The sequence below is a fragment of the Daphnia pulicaria genome, chromosome 1, assembly GCF_021234035.1.
Source record: "Daphnia pulicaria isolate SC F1-1A chromosome 1, SC_F0-13Bv2, whole genome shotgun sequence".
Classification (NCBI taxonomy): Eukaryota; Metazoa; Arthropoda; class Branchiopoda; order Diplostraca; family Daphniidae; genus Daphnia; species Daphnia pulicaria.
In genome coordinates this window covers 8,566,616-8,584,386 of record NC_060913.1, presented here as the reverse complement: position 1 = coordinate 8,584,386, position 17,771 = coordinate 8,566,616, and the positions used below count along the sequence as shown (strand labels likewise).

At 40.2% G+C, this 17,771-nt stretch overlaps 3 protein-coding genes, 3 long non-coding RNA genes and 1 other non-coding gene across 7 annotated transcripts in view; 4 read left to right on the top strand and 3 right to left on the bottom strand.

Annotated features, from left to right (window-relative positions):
• Nucleotides 1-17,771, bottom strand: part of LOC124344997 (verrucotoxin subunit beta-like) — a 493,626-nt gene that overhangs the window by 464,000 nt on the left and 11,855 nt on the right. The window lies entirely within an intron of this gene.
• Nucleotides 66-147, bottom strand: Trnas-gcu. Its single transcript has one exon. It is a non-coding gene; the product is annotated as a tRNA-Ser (tRNA).
• Nucleotides 3,568-4,456, bottom strand: LOC124349470 (endocuticle structural glycoprotein ABD-4-like). Its single transcript, XM_046800117.1, has 3 exons — nucleotides 4,327-4,456; nucleotides 4,067-4,257; nucleotides 3,568-3,998 (listed from the first exon to the last, which is right to left on the bottom strand). The coding sequence occupies exons 1-3, from the start codon at nucleotides 4,333-4,335 to the stop codon at nucleotides 3,659-3,661; spliced, it is 540 nt and encodes a 179-aa protein (XP_046656073.1). The 5' UTR covers nucleotides 4,336-4,456; the 3' UTR covers nucleotides 3,568-3,658.
• LOC124350118 lies at nucleotides 9,348-10,326 on the top strand. The gene is made up of 2 exons (XR_006920393.1): nucleotides 9,348-9,917; nucleotides 9,986-10,326. It is a non-coding gene; the product is annotated as an uncharacterized LOC124350118 (long non-coding RNA).
• LOC124350153 lies at nucleotides 10,696-11,166 on the top strand. The gene is made up of 2 exons (XR_006920404.1): nucleotides 10,696-10,769; nucleotides 10,874-11,166. It is a non-coding gene; the product is annotated as an uncharacterized LOC124350153 (long non-coding RNA).
• On the top strand, nucleotides 11,588-12,752 carry LOC124349965. The gene is made up of 3 exons (XR_006920331.1): nucleotides 11,588-11,751; nucleotides 11,817-12,329; nucleotides 12,389-12,752. It is a non-coding gene; the product is annotated as an uncharacterized LOC124349965 (long non-coding RNA).
• Nucleotides 14,137-16,641, top strand: LOC124348790 (adhesive plaque matrix protein-like). Its single transcript, XM_046799067.1, has 9 exons — nucleotides 14,137-14,230; nucleotides 14,333-14,400; nucleotides 14,462-14,655; nucleotides 14,741-14,918; nucleotides 14,995-15,038; nucleotides 15,147-15,477; nucleotides 15,539-15,748; nucleotides 15,814-15,886; nucleotides 15,954-16,641. The coding sequence occupies exons 6-9, from the start codon at nucleotides 15,460-15,462 to the stop codon at nucleotides 16,484-16,486; spliced, it is 834 nt and encodes a 277-aa protein (XP_046655023.1). The 5' UTR covers nucleotides 14,137-14,230; nucleotides 14,333-14,400; nucleotides 14,462-14,655; nucleotides 14,741-14,918; nucleotides 14,995-15,038; nucleotides 15,147-15,459; the 3' UTR covers nucleotides 16,487-16,641.

Genomic DNA, 17,771 nt, shown 5'->3' with positions numbered 1-17,771 from the left:
AGACGAAAAAGTATCTATACCCTTAATCAAGATGTATCACTTTACAATCACTTGTCCATTAATGTCGACGTGGATGAGATTCGAACTCATGCGTGCAAAGCACAACAGATTAGCAGTCTGTCGCCTTAACCACTCGGCCACCACGTCTGCAACATCATAAAATGGCGGTATAGGTGATTCAAACTATAACCTCGAAGTAATTATCTCTCCCTAAAATGGAACTACTGTACGTTAGCCGCAAAGGCGTATAGGAAATTCTCTATTAACCCCCAGATTAACTCATTTCATTTTTGCTGGGAGATGCAGGACCTTGGTCAAAGCACTGACCCTTAGAATGTTCTCTTCTGCAAACACGTTCGAATCAAGGACATTCGGTGACTGCTGAATCAATGACCCAATGGCAAAAAAGCTGAGCAATTTTCACAAGAAACGAGAAAAGAAACGCAAGAAAAGAGGTCAAATAAGAAACGAGAAAAATGACGAATCGAATCACCGTCGAATCGCTAAAACAAATTTCATTACCAAAACTAACTTGGTGATAACCCTGAATTTCTTCGAATTGCTTATGTGTTTCACTGTTGAAGCAATGCATGAATGCATTCTTAATCATGAATTGCCAAAAACAATCAAACGAAAGAAATTCAAGACATGCCTGACCCAAGATGGGATGGATAATTGGGTATTCAAGAAGATTGCTGAAAACCTCATAGAAACCTCGGTGTCATTGGGCTAATGTCAAACAAAATAGCTCGCAATCTACAGTAGCTCGAGATTCTTGAATGGGACAAAGGGAATTAGGGTTTAAAAAATAAATAAATAAATCACATAAAATTTGTTGAAAATCCCTCTACGACGATAAGCCATTAATGAATGAAATTAACCGACAAAGCAATACAGTCATGAACCCAAATTAATTTAAATAGTCAAAGTCATTACAGAAAATCCCAATCCCTTCTAAAGAGTATGTAAAGACCCGATCTCTCTTATTAGCTTTCACTGACAAACATGGAAACTACTATTCACGCAAATGAACTAAGAAGAAAGAAAAATAGAAAAATGAATAAATAAAAACTTCTGTTACTTGTTTCTCGTATACGATTCGTAATTTGACGGTCACGCTGTCCATCCGCAATTACAGCAAATGCCGCACCAAATTAGCCTAAAACCAATTTTTGAAACGTTCCACCATTTAAGCTTATTATCGGGTCGTAAAATGTCCACAAAAAAAAGAACAAGTTTGAAACAAGTTAACTCACCCGACGACAAGAAGAATGTGCTCACGTCGTGCTCACATCACTCGTTCCCGGTGGATTGTCGCCTGCGAAACATCCACGATGAATGAAACGTCATTTTACTGAGGTCCAGCAGCAGAGGAATGGTGCAGTAAAGTGGACTACGGCTCATTCCCATTTCGAATGCTTCAACCAGAGATGGGATCAAATGAGGCAGGGGGATGTAAATGAGGAATAAGTGACGTCCTTGTGAATACATTCACACTCACATGATTGTACACAAGGACGAAAAAGGTAGCGAAAAGGGAAGAATAAAGAGGAAAGCGGGAGGAAAAGAATATAGGTTACTTTGAAGTTAAGAAATTCCAACTGGGTGCTCCAATCAAACGGGAGATTCACCTGTAATATAATTTACAAAATGGAGCATTCTGAATAAAATACGGGAGAAAAAAGGCCAGACTGGGCAAATGCCTATCAAAAGGTCATTTTTATTGACTGGAACATACCTGGGATGACAGCGAGCAATAGACTAGGAAATCTACTGAGAAACAAAACTGCTACTCAATAAAACCAAGTTAAAATACAATTAATTGTCAAAGACAATATAAACCCTCAATAGACTCTTCACTTTTGCAATACTTGAACTTTCCTTCCATACCTCGCGCGTCTTGGCAATTTTGAATCTGTCGTCCACACGTTTGGGTTGGGGAAATCGGATAAGTATTTTCTCCATCCCAGTCAGGTGTCCGCCACTAATGAAATCTGATCGCAAAGGGGTGAAAACATGGCTTCATTATATTTGAATAGTTACTATTACTAAAAATCAGTTAGTGCCCAGGTTACAAATACAGCCACATGAAAATTATCAAATGTTTTTCATATAACTGACTCAAGTTTTCCATTGTCAATTGAAAAAATTAATTATAAAATGTAAAACAGCTGGAAACTGACCGAAAGTAACGAACCTAAGAGCATAGCCTAACCCAGGTGGCCCCAGGAGAGATATAGCAGGGTGAGTGGCAGTGACTCAAGTAGGCTATAATCAATGTCTCCATAATTTGTTCTTTGCTTTCGGTATCTGTTCAGGGGGACTTCTTCATTTTCTACACTCTATGGATTCTATGAAACAGCGGTGAAGGATTGTCCTGAAAGGAAACAATGGTTTGATTACTTGTCAATAAATTTCGATGAGAAAAGCAATAGTACCTCAGATCAATCAAATTTAGATAGTCATAATTTAATATTCAGGTGGTAGTTACCAAATCTTCTAGAATTCCACTCATTCGGTCAATAGTCTATAAAATGGCAGCACATAGAATTGAATCTTACAAAAAGAATGCAGACAGACCAGTTAAAATATGAATCATTATCATTGAAGTAAAACTATAATTACCTCTCTATAACTATCCGATCCAAGCTCATTGGTAAAATTGATGTTTCATAAAAGACTTGAATTCCAGTCGCTGCTGTCTGTTGCATCATGTCTTTTTACTCATTTACTCATCTTGCAAGGTCCAGCATGGAATCGCAAGTAACTCCACCTAAAACAATATTGTCCAAACAGAAAGTGTACATCAGATTTCATCCACCTGAACACAACCATTTTTCAAATAGGCTACTGACTAATATCCAAAGCAACTCAAACATGTCTTTTCAGAGAGGTTCTTCACCTTAGTGTATACAGTGTATATTGTACAGTGTTTGACTCAAAGTTAATTAATGCTAATTACGTTAATAACGGTTGCAATCTTCTGACATGCTACTGATTACTCGGTAGCAGCCATTTTGTGAATTTTAGTTTGTCACTTTGTCTGCAAGATAGAAATCCCTACATCGTATTGAATCTATTTTCCTTTACCACTTTCAACTGAATTCACTTTTTTTGTAAGCTAAAGAACCGCTTAGAACGAACTTATAAAACAAAGCAAAAGAAAATTGAACACAACACAAACAGCAGCATCAGCTATGCCAGCAGCCAGCAGGAAACAGATGAGTCACGGCGTCAGGCGGATTAGGACACGCCTCTTTAAGGCGGGAAAACCAAATTTGAATTAGTAAACAGCAACCCAATCGAAAAGATTTTCGAAAAAAACTTTGAAAAAGCAGTTGAAAGTGAGCAATATAATACAATAAAACGATGAACATGGCAGAATGGCAGTTATAAATTAATCCAGTTATCAGTTTGAAATGTTTTTTATGTTTCTTTTCTCATGAATTTTTCTATTTGTTTTTGGAGTGCGGAATTGGTGGATTGCTTCTGGCAATGCAATAAGGGAATCATTTTATTAGCAATTTCTGGCGGAACCACAAAGAAAGTTTAAGAATAAGAATTGAATATTTGGAAAGTACTTTATTAATTTAATCAAACTTCGTCATGGTACAGGCTGGGTACAGCTCAAGATATCACACGGGACGTCATTTATAATTTAAATATTGTAGGTGTTGTAGCTGCTTGCACCGGTGCGGCGGTAAGGGAGAGCAGGGGCAACTGGGAGTTCGTATTCGTGAACGGGAGCAACTGGGAGCTCGTAGACGTGGACGGGAGCGACGGGCAAGTGGTCGCCCTTTGGCCGGAATCCGTTTTCATCGGCGGTCCAGGTCAGAGTGAATTTCTCGCCTTCGGGGGAGACCCAGTAAGAGGATCCAGCGTTGGTGTTGCCATAAACGTCGTCGTAAGTGGCTTTGCCATAAGAATCGTAGGCGACGCCTTGCATCTTCTTCTGCACCTGCGATTCCTCACGGGTCGTGTAGTCGGATCCAGAGTAGCTGCAAAATTAACAAAAATAATTTTTATTAGTATTTTACTAATTAATTTAAAGAGAATAAGGACTTACCCCCATTTGCTGCTTCCGTCGAGATTGCGGACGTCGTGTTGGCTGGTGATGGTGATTCCGCCATATCTGCTGTCCTTGTTGTAGCCGGAAGAACCGTAGCTGGGAGATGTCATGTAACTGGAATCTCTGTGGGTTGATTCATAGCCGGAAGGAGCGGCGACAGCAACGGCCAGGAGAGCAGCGATGATAAACTATAAATAAAAATGAAATTTAACTATTAGTTTAAAATAAATTGACAAGATGTATTATTATTTACTCACCAGCTTCATGTTGATTCGATTGATTGGTTCTACGAATGGTACTTTGAATGGACAATCACCGAGCTTTTTATACTCGCCAGTACTCCGATGTATAACTATCTAATCGCTCAGTGAAAGGCCGTCACTTTGGTTTGACCTAATTTTTCGTTTTGGGTGTTGACTGTCACACAACAGCAACAAGGCTGGCCCCGCTCGTTGCGAATACAAACCAGTTTCAATTGCAAATTTTAGAGTAAATTTCTAAAATTGTATGTAAATGGGTGCCATTGTCGTCAAGTACTTGCGAATTTTAAATCGTGAAACATTGAAATTTACATTTGCTCGATTTATAGAAACACTTAGCTCTGCTGGATTCAAGGATGTCCTTGAATAGCACTTCGGCTTTTAGTCAAATTCAAACAGCAATAATAATCTGCAATGTTGCAAAAAAAACGAAATTATCCACACCGCAAAATCAAAATTACATGCAAATAGAAGGAAAAAACAAGGTAGGGCCTAATTTAGGCTACCGGCAAAATATTATTTTTTTAAATAAAGGGTAAGTGATATCATTAAGCGACGGCCGCGTATTAATCGTCAGCGTCAACACCAAAAGGGGATTCCCCATTTTGGTTTTGAATCAGCGAAAGTTTGAATCGGTCCAACATCTACCTGGCAGCAGGTCAATGTCGTTACTACCTGCACGGGCGGGAAACTTGTCGTCTAACTCGTCTCGTTTGGTCACTTTTGTCTTCATTTACACGAGACATATTAGCTAAATGGAACAGTAAAAAACAATAGAAAGGATTGGTTTTAATTAAATATTTAAATATGCAATAGGCCTACATCCCGATTATATACCGTTATCGTCAAACATTTGAAACCGCGTCGTTAGCGTGTCATGGGGTTTTCGTGTTGACATTCAATTCAATGCCAATAACTGCTTTGTTGATTGTTCTTCAACAGACACACATGTGGCGTTCACTCAATGTTGGGCTGATGTAATAGCTTGCCCAGCTGGCGGGTCTGTTTACTTACTGCTGTTATATAACGCCACCGACTTCCACTAGTTGAACCTAGTGGAACCTGGAGCAGCTGCTCACAGGTTACAGATATACTTTGCAGCTATAAGCTCATTTCAAATTTCAAAGTTATAACTGCAACAATGAAGGTCCTATACTCGCAAGTCACCTTAATATTCTAGACTGTCACTAGAATGAAACATATCACCAAAATGTTACTTAACTATTGATTAAGAACTTATAACAAAACCATGGCTGTGATAGCAAAACTCCATTCTTTGTAGTTCCTTGCATCCATCTCCCTTGTAGGCCTAATATTGGTAATGTTCAGCAAATGCTGAGCAAGGATGATGCAATTGTCGGTCCATGACTTTGCTGCCGCCAACTACAGGTTATAGTACATGTTGTTATCCTTCTGGGAATGATGACGACTGGAATTGAATATTTGTTATAGTGCGGGACTGTGGACGCAGCAGCACAACGGTCCCTTTTTGCTGTTGCGCGTGTTGAGACACTGGTGAAACGTCGATGGTCTACATCCGCTGCCAAGGTTCCCACGTTCTCCCGTCGTCGTTGTCCTTTTGCCCGGTGCATTGCACCCGCCAACTTGGCCGATTGTTCGACAATTAGCAGAAGCGGCCAAACGAAACAACGGACGAGACAATGACAAGGCCCCAGAGACTGACGGCCAAGTGGTAGGTCGACTTGGCCAGCTGACGGACCAATAAAAGTGCTGCTGTTGGGCATTCACACCTGGAACAAGTTGAGCTACAACCGACTGCTGGCCCACCATCATCATTGCCCTCTCACCCATATATATGATGTCTTTTGAACCGAATAAATGTCTAATAGACTGTATAATGTGTATATATAGGTATTAATGAATCATATACATTACATAAATTGGGAAATGAATTGTGTAGGCCTATTACGACAGGTGAGCGTTGCAAAGGTCGTTGTACAAGAGCTGAGTGGCCTGCGAAAGGGCCGAGTAGCCCGTGTGAACAAAGTCGTTGCAGTTGGTGTAGGCCATGGCGTATTCATTGCTCTTGTCATAGGAATGCTCGTAGCGCTTGAGGATGGCGCAAGAGCGGACGTATTCGTCGGCAAATGGATCGCTGGAATCCCACAGGTAGACTCCGCGCTGACGGCTGCTGCTGATGTTGCTGGAATCAGCAGCAGCAGCATCCGTCTTATTGATGATGAGACCCTGGACGGCGATTCGGTTGTAGAGGCGGACCTTTTCGGCCACGACCAGCGTGTTGAATTTGTTGTTGTCGCCGTAAAAGTCGAGTGAGGTGTACTGGCGAAGCCAAATGATGCGGCCGCAATGGTCCGACAAGGAGGCCAGGATGGGTCCCAGTTGGGTCATTCTCTTCTGGTAGAGGGTGATGTCGGACCCGCCGTATTCCCTGAGCATGTGCCACACCGCCATACCTTTTTAATTGAGCGGCATATAATATGAATGGCGCAAATCAGGCCGAGTATTATAGAGGTCTATACTATTATTAGATAGTCCAAACAACTGAATGTTATATATATTTACTCAAAAGAATGAATTGGGGTCGTTTCCTTGAATCGGACGCGGCCGTTTTGCCTATGTGGCGCAGGGCGTTGATCATCACGTCGTTGACGAGCGGTTGCCATTTGAAAGAGACGCGCAGTCTGAGGAGGCTGCTGGTCATTTCAATGTCGCCGTGATATTGGGGCGGAATGGAACTGGGCACCGTTACCCGGTCGTAGTTTGGAATCATCTAATATATAATACAGCGGGGGCAAACATCAAATCTCACCAATAACAGAAAAAGGCATATACTAATACAGCAGCAGCATGCACAATTGAAATGTGTATTTTAGCATATATAAATCAGCACCTTGGCAAAGTTTAAAAACTGTTGGCGAATTCTCGAGTCGCCCATAAAGATGAAAATCAATTCGTCCGGCATCGTCATCAGTGGGCTGCTGCTGATGTTGGCGGTGGCTTGGTGAAACAGAGCGTCTAAACAGGTGACGATGGGCTGGGCCGTGTAGCGCATGAGGCGGCAGATCGTTCCGTCTTCACGACTCTTGAGCAGCGATCGTCGACTGATGACGTCAGCCAGCTCATCGCCTATCCCGTCGTAGGCCTGTCCATTCAACAGATTGCCCACGCAGAGAGGCGGCTGCTCCTGTTCCAGCTCATCCAGCAGTTGATTTCCCGATACTGGATGCTGGCCCCCCGCCTGCCGAATAGTGTTGACTGCTGCTGCAATCGCCACCACCAGCAGCAGAAGCAAAAACGACAGCAGCAGGAAACCAAATAACGCGCTTCTTCTACTATTGCCAGCAGTTCGTGATGAGTGCCATTCCGTTGGCATCTCTCTCTTCTTTCGTATCAATTGCATCAGAATAATGGCTGTATGGCTGTACCTTTTGATCGCGGGACGATGCTGGCCGGGTCCCACGCCTCGTTGGGTGTACGAAAATTTGCGTAAACTATACACGTGTTTAGATAGGCTTAAAATTTGCGTACTTTTGGCAGGGTGTACGAACAATTTTTTTAGTGGTGAACCCCTCGTTCCACCATCGGTTAGTGTAGCAACTCGACTGATGTTGGTTCAATGGCTCCCTATAGTGCCCACCGTCAGTCGCCAGCACCACGTCGACTCTTGGCCAAATAGGCCTAAACAGCTGTTTACTTAAAAAAACAGCTGTTTCTTTTCGAAAAACAACTGTTTCCGGGCTGTTTCCTGATTTTCCGAATGAAAGTGCGGTTAACTCGCACTCAACAACACGTTAACTCACGTCAACAAACAAGTGAGCCGGATTCTCAGATGTCAGATAGAAAAAAGAGATTTGATTTTCAAACAGAAATGTCAGGTTTCGACATGCAATACTGCACACACAGTGAGAGTAATGCAAGTTTTTCCGCTCGAAGGCGCGGAAGGGAAATAAAAATCTAGTATGCTACAATAGCCTACCATTCTATGTGGAATTAATAAAATTTATTCTTGCTTTGAATTAAATTTTATTGTTTTTTTTTGTTTGTTTCTGGAGAAATAAAAACCAAATACAACGTCGTTCTTTATAAAAAAATTCATTCAATTTCAATATTTCAGTGTGCTAAAGTAGAAGAGTATAGATGTTATTCCAATGAAAAAGTAGTAGTCGAGCAAAAAGTCGTGCGCAGTTTACGCCGATGCGCACCACAGCGGCCGATAGCAGAACTAAGATTGTTATTACGCTTGACACCCTATGTAGGCCCAATCCTTTGTTCGACAATGTCTACTACTTTTTCATAGGAATAACATCTATACAGAGTACAATATAATTACAAAAAACTACAAGAAAATCACAAGAATGCCTAATTCGTAATTCCAGAATTCTTAGTTACAAGGTGCTACTATTCCCTACTAAGCTCGGTGACGTAAGCCGAAGGACATTGCTTGCCAGGCGAGCCTTAGTCTAGCGGTGAACGAGCAAAGGCTTTAACGCGGGGAAAATAACGAACTTGTTAATGTCTAAACAGCATCCCATTCCGAATGAATTTTCATGCGCGGGAAGAAATTCAAAAATTTTTATTTTTCCTTTCATAGAAAATCACTGACAGTAACAGACAAAATAAATCATATTTATTTCAATGTCATCAAAAAATGAACTTACGATTAAGATAACATCAAACGGCATGGAATCCATATATAATAAAAGAACAAGCTTTTGTGGGAGGAGCCTGTGTCTGTCACGGATAATGTGTCAACACAGGCTCCTCCCCCAAAATGGAATCATGCCTAAACATGCCCGACACCAGATGTCGTCGCCGTGATGACGCAATCTTTGATGACGCAACAACCAGCATCATCACCAGATGTCTCGCCGTGATGACGAAATCTTCAAGTAAGATAGTCACTGGGCAGATTTCTCACGAAAAAATCTTTAACGGACAGATGATTAAGCTAAAGAAAAGCGAATAGCAAAACAGTCCGACTTAACGCTAGACCAAAATTCCCCGGATTTGAACGGGGCTCAGGTTACTCGTACAAGTTAATAAGAGACTCGGCTTTTTCGTCGGTTGTTATTTGAATCAACCTCGGAATCAACTTAAGACAAGATCAAGGATCGACATACAACCTAGTCTGGATTCAGGAGTATAAATTGCGTGGATCAGTGGAAGTGACACCAACCATCTGAGCCAAGCTGCTGGACTCGATCCACAGCAACTTGAAACCAAACAACTATAATAGTTTGCCCCAATTTTTCCTGCTTGAACTTATAGCCCTGGAAGTGATGGACCAAAGCTACTGGTGAGAAAAAAAAATCAGAGGCAACACTACTACAGTATACGGGTACTAATTCAATTTCGAAATTTGGCTGCTAAACAAGCAAAAAAGAAAAACCGGAATTCGAAAAAGAAAAATCCGAAAAACCGACTTGTGAATTATTCATTTGCCCTAGAAGGGTTTTTGTGTGGAATCTAAAGGCTGGATAAGGTGATCTTGATGAGACGCCTTGATAACACAACGTTGTTCACCGAGAGGTGTTGGCACGCAGTGGCGTCTCCGTTCGCAGTCTCATCCAGCTGAATCCAAGATGAACACCTCTCTCATTCTGTTGGTAAATTAAATATTATTATTAAAATTATTAATTCAATCAAACTAAAGATAAGATTTACATGTTTCTAGTTGACATTGGGCATCACTGCTGTCATGGTGGATGGAGCTCTTTACAGACGCTACGGTCCTCTTCCGGGCGGATCGCTCCAGCAGGATCCGATTTATAATCGCCAGCAGCAGCAGCAGCGCTATCATAACGATGAATTTAAAGATTACCGCCATAAACATCAATACCATCCGTTCCCAATCACCTTAGTGTACGGTGCAATAACCAACAGTCCCATCAGGAGCAATTATCCTCACTAACCTGCAAGAGTTGATCTTTTGCTGGAATACTTTATACGCGATTCTACACGTATAAAATTGCGTTTTATAAAAATAGTTGAATACATTTTCAAGTAGTTACCGAATTTTTCAAATTGTTTTCTTTAAAAAGTTGCTCTAATTGGTCCCTTTGATGGAAGTTATTTAGGCCACAGATTTGCATAACGGCTGCGCATTACAATGATGAGAATTGGGTCACGTCGGGTTACAGGCATTTCTATAATCAAACATTATTCATCAAAAAGATTAGAACTATACAGACCGGTCGCCTAAAAGATGAAACGGATATGCTAAGATTAAATTTCTGTTCTTCCGTGTTTCTTTTTCATATTGAAATTTTGTTTTGTCCAAAATAAAAACTGGCTCGATTCCTCATAACCAGATTGAGAAACCTGCTTTGAAACAAAGGTGTCGTCGGCCTTAAAAGGCTTTTAAAATTCAGCATTTAAATAGATAGAAAACAGTTAGGTTGTCGCAGTCTTCGTTCGTCTAATCCATAATGAAGACCTTTGCAACTGCTGTCATCCTGGTAAGATTTAAACTTTAATTAGAAATTCCAATTTTAGAAATTAAGGTCATAAATCTGCAAATAATGCCTTACCCTATTTCGAATTTGTACGCCAAAATTTGTAGTTGGCGATGCTGTCGAGTTGTTCCGTTACGGGCGATGGAATCTATCCAGCACCATTTGGCTATTACCCTGGTGCAAGTGGAGCATCGCAGCTGTACCAGTTTCGCTTGCAACCGATATCCGGACTTCCCTCTTATCTCTATCTGCCCTCGGCAGCAGCCTATCATGGTAATGCGGGATATTACCACGGTCCAGCTGCAGCCCGAAGAGAATATCACCAACGGCCAAGATCAATTATGTCTCGCTTTCACCCAAAACAATATTTCAAATTTTTCAAAAATCTATAATAAAAGTATTTCGAGTCAAAAAATGTAGAGCTATAGTAATAAAAATAATTCCAAATATACGCTAATAATAACTTGATAATACTTTTGCGTAATTTTCGGCGATTGTTATTGTTGGTTTCAATTTACGGCGCCGAAACCGTTATTCGCACACATTTAGTCTCAGCGGGTGTCCAATTATTAGGCGATCAAAAAATGCGCGCCGATTTCATTTTGAATTGTCTTAGTGCAGATCGTCGGTTGGAATTCAAAAAAACCAGTTGCTTCTCGCCTGCGGCCAACAACGTAAACAAAAATGAATGAATTAAAACAACGACGTTTAAAACAAAATCAAGGGCGAAAGGACGAAAAATCAAAGAGAAATCCTGTTTGGCAACCAACGTGGACTCAAACAGACTGATGCGTAGATATAGCTACCAGTATTAGGGCGTGGCACACTTCACGGACGTTGTTCAATTAATCAAATCGCCTTAAAAAGCGAATTAGGCTGGTGATGACGTGATGTTTTAAAAGCAACGCTGCTCCTGGGCGCTCGGATGTAATATTCTCCTTCCGTCGGATCAACGATGAAGTCACTCGCTTCGATTGTCCTGATGGTAAGTTAAAATTAATCAATAATAAGTTGTTGACTCTTTAATTGATTGTTTGATTACGAATAAAGATTGTGTTGGTGTTGGGTGCTTTTATGGTCCGTGAAAGCCAATCGATCGGCTATCGTTTATCCTCGCCTCACGGCCGTTCTCAGCAGCGTCATGGATCGGATTATTATCCTTCGGAGTATTACAGTGCCGGAAGAGAACTGGAGAGGCCATCGGAAAACATTGACAACCTGATGTTTTAAGCGTCCTAGAAATGACCATATCCGTAGTGAACTGGATTATAATTACCGTAAACTTTGTATTACCCACGCAATTTGATGGAATTTCCCCACTGCTAACCGCCATTTGATTGTACATCCTTTGAAATAAACACGGAAAGACAATACAACCTCAAGGTCTAGTTGATTTGGCAAAGAAAACCCGTTGAAGGGCGTTGTCTCGTTGCACAAACCGAGATGGGGAAGAAGACATGCTATAATAAACCAGAAGTTCTCAACAAGCCAACTTTAGTAGATGCTCAGAATCCAGCCAGTTCTGACTAGACAAAAATGAAGATTGCCCTAGCAACAGCATTCGTAAGTTGAGAATTTAAAATTTTCTAATTAAGTTTTGATTGTAATACCAAAATTTGTAGTTGGCGGTACTTTTGTTGGGAGTCGGGATCGTCGAAGCTGCTCCCATTTCGATCCATCCGTATTTGTCATTCCGGACGTATGCAATCCAGCCGCATTTTCAACCATATTATCGTGTCACCATGCCTCATCAGCAGCAAAATCAAATTTATTCAATGGAATATTATGGAGCCAGGGATCCTTTCGAGAACAGGCCAATCCCGAGACCACATTGAAATGTTTGTTTTAGACGTACCGGTTACGATTTAGCGTTTCTTATAACAGTGCTTCCTTTTTTAGTTAATTGCAGCGGTTGGAGAATAATTAAGGGCAAATCAGTTTCTGTTTCAATCAATAATTTACCTGAAATAGACAAATAAATCACGACTAATTAATTGTTCGTATTAGTATTTTCTTACACCGCCTGTAGCTATCACGTATTCGTTATAACCTTCCGGCTAAAAAGAAACAGAAAGTCAAGCTCAAGGTCTTCAATATGGCAAGACAAAACTCGTTTGACATTACTCATCTGACTTGTTGGCAGTCAATCAACTTATTTTCTACACTAATAGGATAAAACTGTACTCACAAAAAAATGAAGACCGTTGTTCTGGCAGCAAAAGAGTTTGCATAACTTAAATTTCTTGTTTCTGAATTAGTGTGTCCATTGCAATAGTTGGCAGGTACGACGTGGTACGACGACACTTCTTCTGGGTTGATTCCGGCATTCCGCAGTATACTCGTTCACTCTGGATTATTTTTAGTTTTCTTATTACAACTCAACTTTCGTCCCAGATAATTATCCTAAATCGCCAATCTAAAATCAATTCAATGAGAGACATTGTTTAACAAAAAAAATTATAATTTCGAATATTCCCGCCGTTTCCTTTGTTCTATTTTTGAAAAAGTTGATTAAAATTATCACATAAAAATTACTTCAATTGTTCGATTGTTCGTCTTGGTATAGTGAAATAGATAATTAAAAGAGTAAAATTAATTAATTTGAGGAAATTTACTTTGGTGAAAATGTTTACAACGTCTTGTTTTGTTGTTTCATTCGTTCACGTGTTTTTTCCTTTTAACCAAGAAGCAATGGAGTCGTCAGCATTTGGAAATTTCTTCTTTACTGATTCTGTGAAACGAGGGAAAGTCAACTACGACTAACAAAACTTTTTTTTTCTTAATTGGACCTACTTTTAATGACTTCCCATAAAAAGAAGAGATTGAAAAATTCCGGCATGTGGCTCTTTCCCTTGCAGCACACGAAACTTTTCCACTAATAACTATCCACTTTCAATTTTTTCTGCAAGTCAAATGAAAATTGAAAAGTCCTAGTTTTTAATAAAAGGTAAAAATAATTTTTGCAACAGAAAAAAGCCCAGGATGTTTAAGATGGAATTGGATACGAGAGATAACTTAACAGTTTTCCATTTAGCTTCCTTAAACTTTCACAAATTTAATTAACTTGTCAAAAAAGAGCAATAATCGTTACAAGGAAAATGACTGTAATAATCGTTAAATGGCTTACGGTTAATTTGCGATACTTCCTGCACATGTTGCTTCCTGTTCCAGTTTCCATCCAAGGGGGACTTCCCTGTAAATTGTGTAAACAAAATCCGCCATTAACCTTGAAATCCCGTCGTCTGCATCTACTTTTTCTAAGTGAAAATTGTAAACTTTTTCGGAAAAAGTTTACAATTTTGTTTTTCGACATTCTCTAAAGTAAATGAGTATTTTACGATCGTCTTAATCAAAATGATCTGCTTTTAATTTTATTGATGTAGTTTCTCATGCTGTGGACTATTTTTGGATTGATATCTAGAGCATCTACTTGTTCAATCGAGCGTCCAAATTCTATTCGAAAGGTACCATACTTTTGTGTTGAGCAAAATCATATTTTATATTGTTTCTTAAAACCTTTGTTTAAAAAAATTTCTAAAGTTAACAAGTCTCTTTCGTCCTTCCAGCACAAGTGTGATGAGGCAAGCCAAATATAATCTCGAACCCAAAGTGGATTGAGGGGAGGCAACTGAAAGTACATTTCGAACCATTACGTTCCACCACATTTACTTTTTAACAGAGTTTTACACACTCAGGTAAGCAAGTGGACGCGACATTCCAAATTCGGCAGATGGGTGAAAACGCTATTCGAAACGTCGATGGATCACCATTTGAGATCGTTGAGTTCAATTTTCGCCAGTTAAATGAACGGTGCGTGACGTATGAGTAGAGAAAGTTGCCATCCAATAAATCTACAAGAGTATCAACAACAAAATTCATCACTTTTTGGGTAACTGGAACAATATATATCTACTTTGAATAATATATCTTATTTTAACTACATTTTACGACGTTCGTCATTATGTCGGGGAAAGCGTCGAGGCATTTTTCTCCAAAAAGCTAGCACACACAGCATGACCCATGAAGAACAAAAGCGACAGATGCCATCGGGAGAGAGTGGCCGCCCGTGTTGTCTTCTTTCACGTTAACTGGCCAACATTTTCTAGCCAAAAAAAAACTAATAATACGTTATATATTTAACGCAACAATGAGGTCGTCTGTAACTGTCACAATTTCGTCGCCAAAAAGCTAATCTAACACACACATGTCTCATCTTTTTGATTCGCAGGTGTGGGAATCCCATACAAAAACACGCCTGCAGATAGAGAAAAGGTATACAAACAGCGCGTGTTTCAAGTGAAAAGAACAGTGAAACTCGACTGATACTTGCTATTACACACACACATGTGGGTATATAATACATCTGTTTCTTTGACTAAGGAGAAAGACCTATAGCTGCAGGGATATAATATCAGTGCAGCACACAAGCCGAAGTGTATAGGAAGGAAAAAAAGGAGGCGGGAACATCCATCAAAGGAGGGACGACATTGCTGGTTTTTACGATCTCTTCGCCGGGAGAGAAATTTTTTTCGAAATAAGAAAAAGACAACAACACACATTGAATGGTCTATAAACGTTGCTGCGGTTCCTCTTGAAGAAGTTTCGGGTATATAAAGGCATTTTGTTGCTCACAATTTCATCACAGTCTTTTCTCCGACTCTTTCTCAGCACCAACAACTTCTTCTTCTTCGTCATGAACGTCTACTCCTTGGTAAGTTGGCTTATTTTAGTATTGTCGAGTGAATTTCTGAAATTGAATTATTGTTATACAGGCTGGATTGGTCCTCGTGGGACTTTTATTGCTGGCCAGTACGTCGGCGGATGAAATTAAACCTTATGGTCCTTACGACAAGTTGGAAGGGTATTTTCAATACGCCAATGTCCCAGCGGAGGATGAGTACGAATTCGGTTTCAATCGCGGCAATGCCGACCACCACATTTCTCGACATGAGCAGTACAAAAGCGGCAACTTCCGCACCAAGGTAAATTACATTTAATTCAATTAACTTGTGATTGTCTTTAAAGCTTTATCCCATTTAATTTTCAGGTCAAATGGGCTGATACTTATGAAGGACATGGTGAACATGCCTGGGATTACAACCATGGCCAAAATTACAAAGGCAACTATTAATTTGTTATTGGATTACCTTTTTTAATTTAAATTAATTCAATTACTTTGCTATATAGGTGATTACAAGCCCGATTATAAGCCCGATTATGAGCCAGACTACAAACCTGACTACAAACCTGACTACAAACCAGACTACAAACCAGACTACAAACCAGATTACAAGCCCGATTACAAGCCAGACTACAAGCCGGAATATCAATCTGACTACAAACCGCAGTATCAACCAGAGTACAAGCCGGAGTACAAGCCGGAGTACAAGCCGGAGTACAAGCCGGAGTACAAGCCGGAGTACAAGCCGGAGTACAAACCGGAGTACAAGCCTGACTACAAGCCGGAGTACAAGCCGGAATACAAGCCGGAATACAAACCGGAACCCGACTACAAGCCTGACTACAAACCTGACTACAAGCCTGACTACAAGCCGGAATATGAGCCAGAGTACAAGCCGGAGTACAAGCCCAGCTACGAAACATCTTACGCGCAGACTGCTTACAAGGCTCCGACGAGCTACGACGTCCCCGTTTACAAGCCTGCCGTCTACAAGTCGTCGGCGTACGACCGTCTCTACAGAAGCTCTTCCAGACCTTAAATTAATTCCGTTTTTCTTTTAGATCAAAATGTGTTGAATAGATCGCCACAAAATTCCCTCCTTTTATTTTATTGTCCGTATCGCTAGTTGCTGTATAGAATTGCCCGAAATAAAAACCCATTTAGTTTTGCCGCAGTGCGACTAAAAGCTAAAAATAATCTCCGTCCAATATTTAATTCAATTCTCGCCAAGTATTTCTAGCTAAAGACATTACGACATGATTGAGGACTTAAGGTTTTGGGGTTTACAGCATTTATTTCCTTATTTTTATTTAAATACTGGAATGATAGATCGGATTATTGATTTTTTTTATGACACCATCACACCGCTCATCAACCGGATTTGATGGTGGACCCAATAACATCGACCCAGTAATACCGCCGTTGATCTCACCATAAAACTTTTATAGATTTATGATTCAAGTTCAATCCCAGTGACGAAAAAACCCAGAAAATCAGGAGTTATGCATGAACAACTTGACAAAATTATGACAAAATGTTTGAAATCAGGTCTACTTATCCATCCGCCAAATTCCGCAACATTTACAACTGACCTCGTTTAAACTCGGCCGTTTAGAAAAGAAACAAACAAGAAAAGTGGAACGCGCTAAATTTTCCTTCCATTAGCTAAAAGTAGCAAATAGTTGTCAGTTGGAATAACAATAATATTAGAGAGTGGGTTTTCCTTTTCGAGTATACCAAATTTAGAAAGGGACGCTGACTCGTATGTATATAGAGATCCAGTGTCAACCACAAACCGCTAGAACGACGCCCAGGTAATGAACCGGAAAGACAAATTTGAACGTATTCTTTTATTTTTCACAGTTGAACAAGCAAATCGTTATTTATTAGATTTCGAGAGAAATGAGCTCAACAGACTTGAACGTGGCGGCAGTAGAGAAAGGTCAGAAACACATCTGCTTTTTGGGATCCAGCTTTCTCTTTTTTCCCTCAATTACAACGTCGGCTAGGCCCAGCAGCCAGACAACATCTTCTTCTTGTCTTGGATCAATATATAAATAAAATGGTTGCGCCTTTGGCGACTATTAAACTGTCTAACCCAGATAACGTTCGGAAAGCATTGAACGGGGTGAACGTATGTTATCTAGTGTATATAAGAAATCAAACTGAATGTGTGTGATTTATTTTCATTAGAAAAGTGAAAGCCTGAAAATTCGAACAAAGGAAATGTTTCCGACTGGCGACAACGACGCCTGAAGGTAATGAAGCCAAGTGCTATTGAATTGAAAAAGAATATTTAGAAAACTATATTTATACGACCCTAG

Bases quoted from the DNA above. Each gene is read 5' to 3' on its own strand.
- LOC124349470 (XM_046800117.1), bottom strand. The intron at 3,999-4,066 runs GTAAGTCCTTAT...TTAATTTTGCAG, and splicing joins GACGGAAGCAGCAAATGGGG to CTACTCTGGATCCGACTACA.
- LOC124348790 (XM_046799067.1), top strand. The intron at 15,749-15,813 runs GTAAATTACATT...TTTAATTTTCAG, and splicing joins GCGGCAACTTCCGCACCAAG to GTCAAATGGGCTGATACTTA. The intron at 15,887-15,953 runs GCAACTATTAAT...TTTGCTATATAG, and splicing joins CCATGGCCAAAATTACAAAG to GTGATTACAAGCCCGATTAT.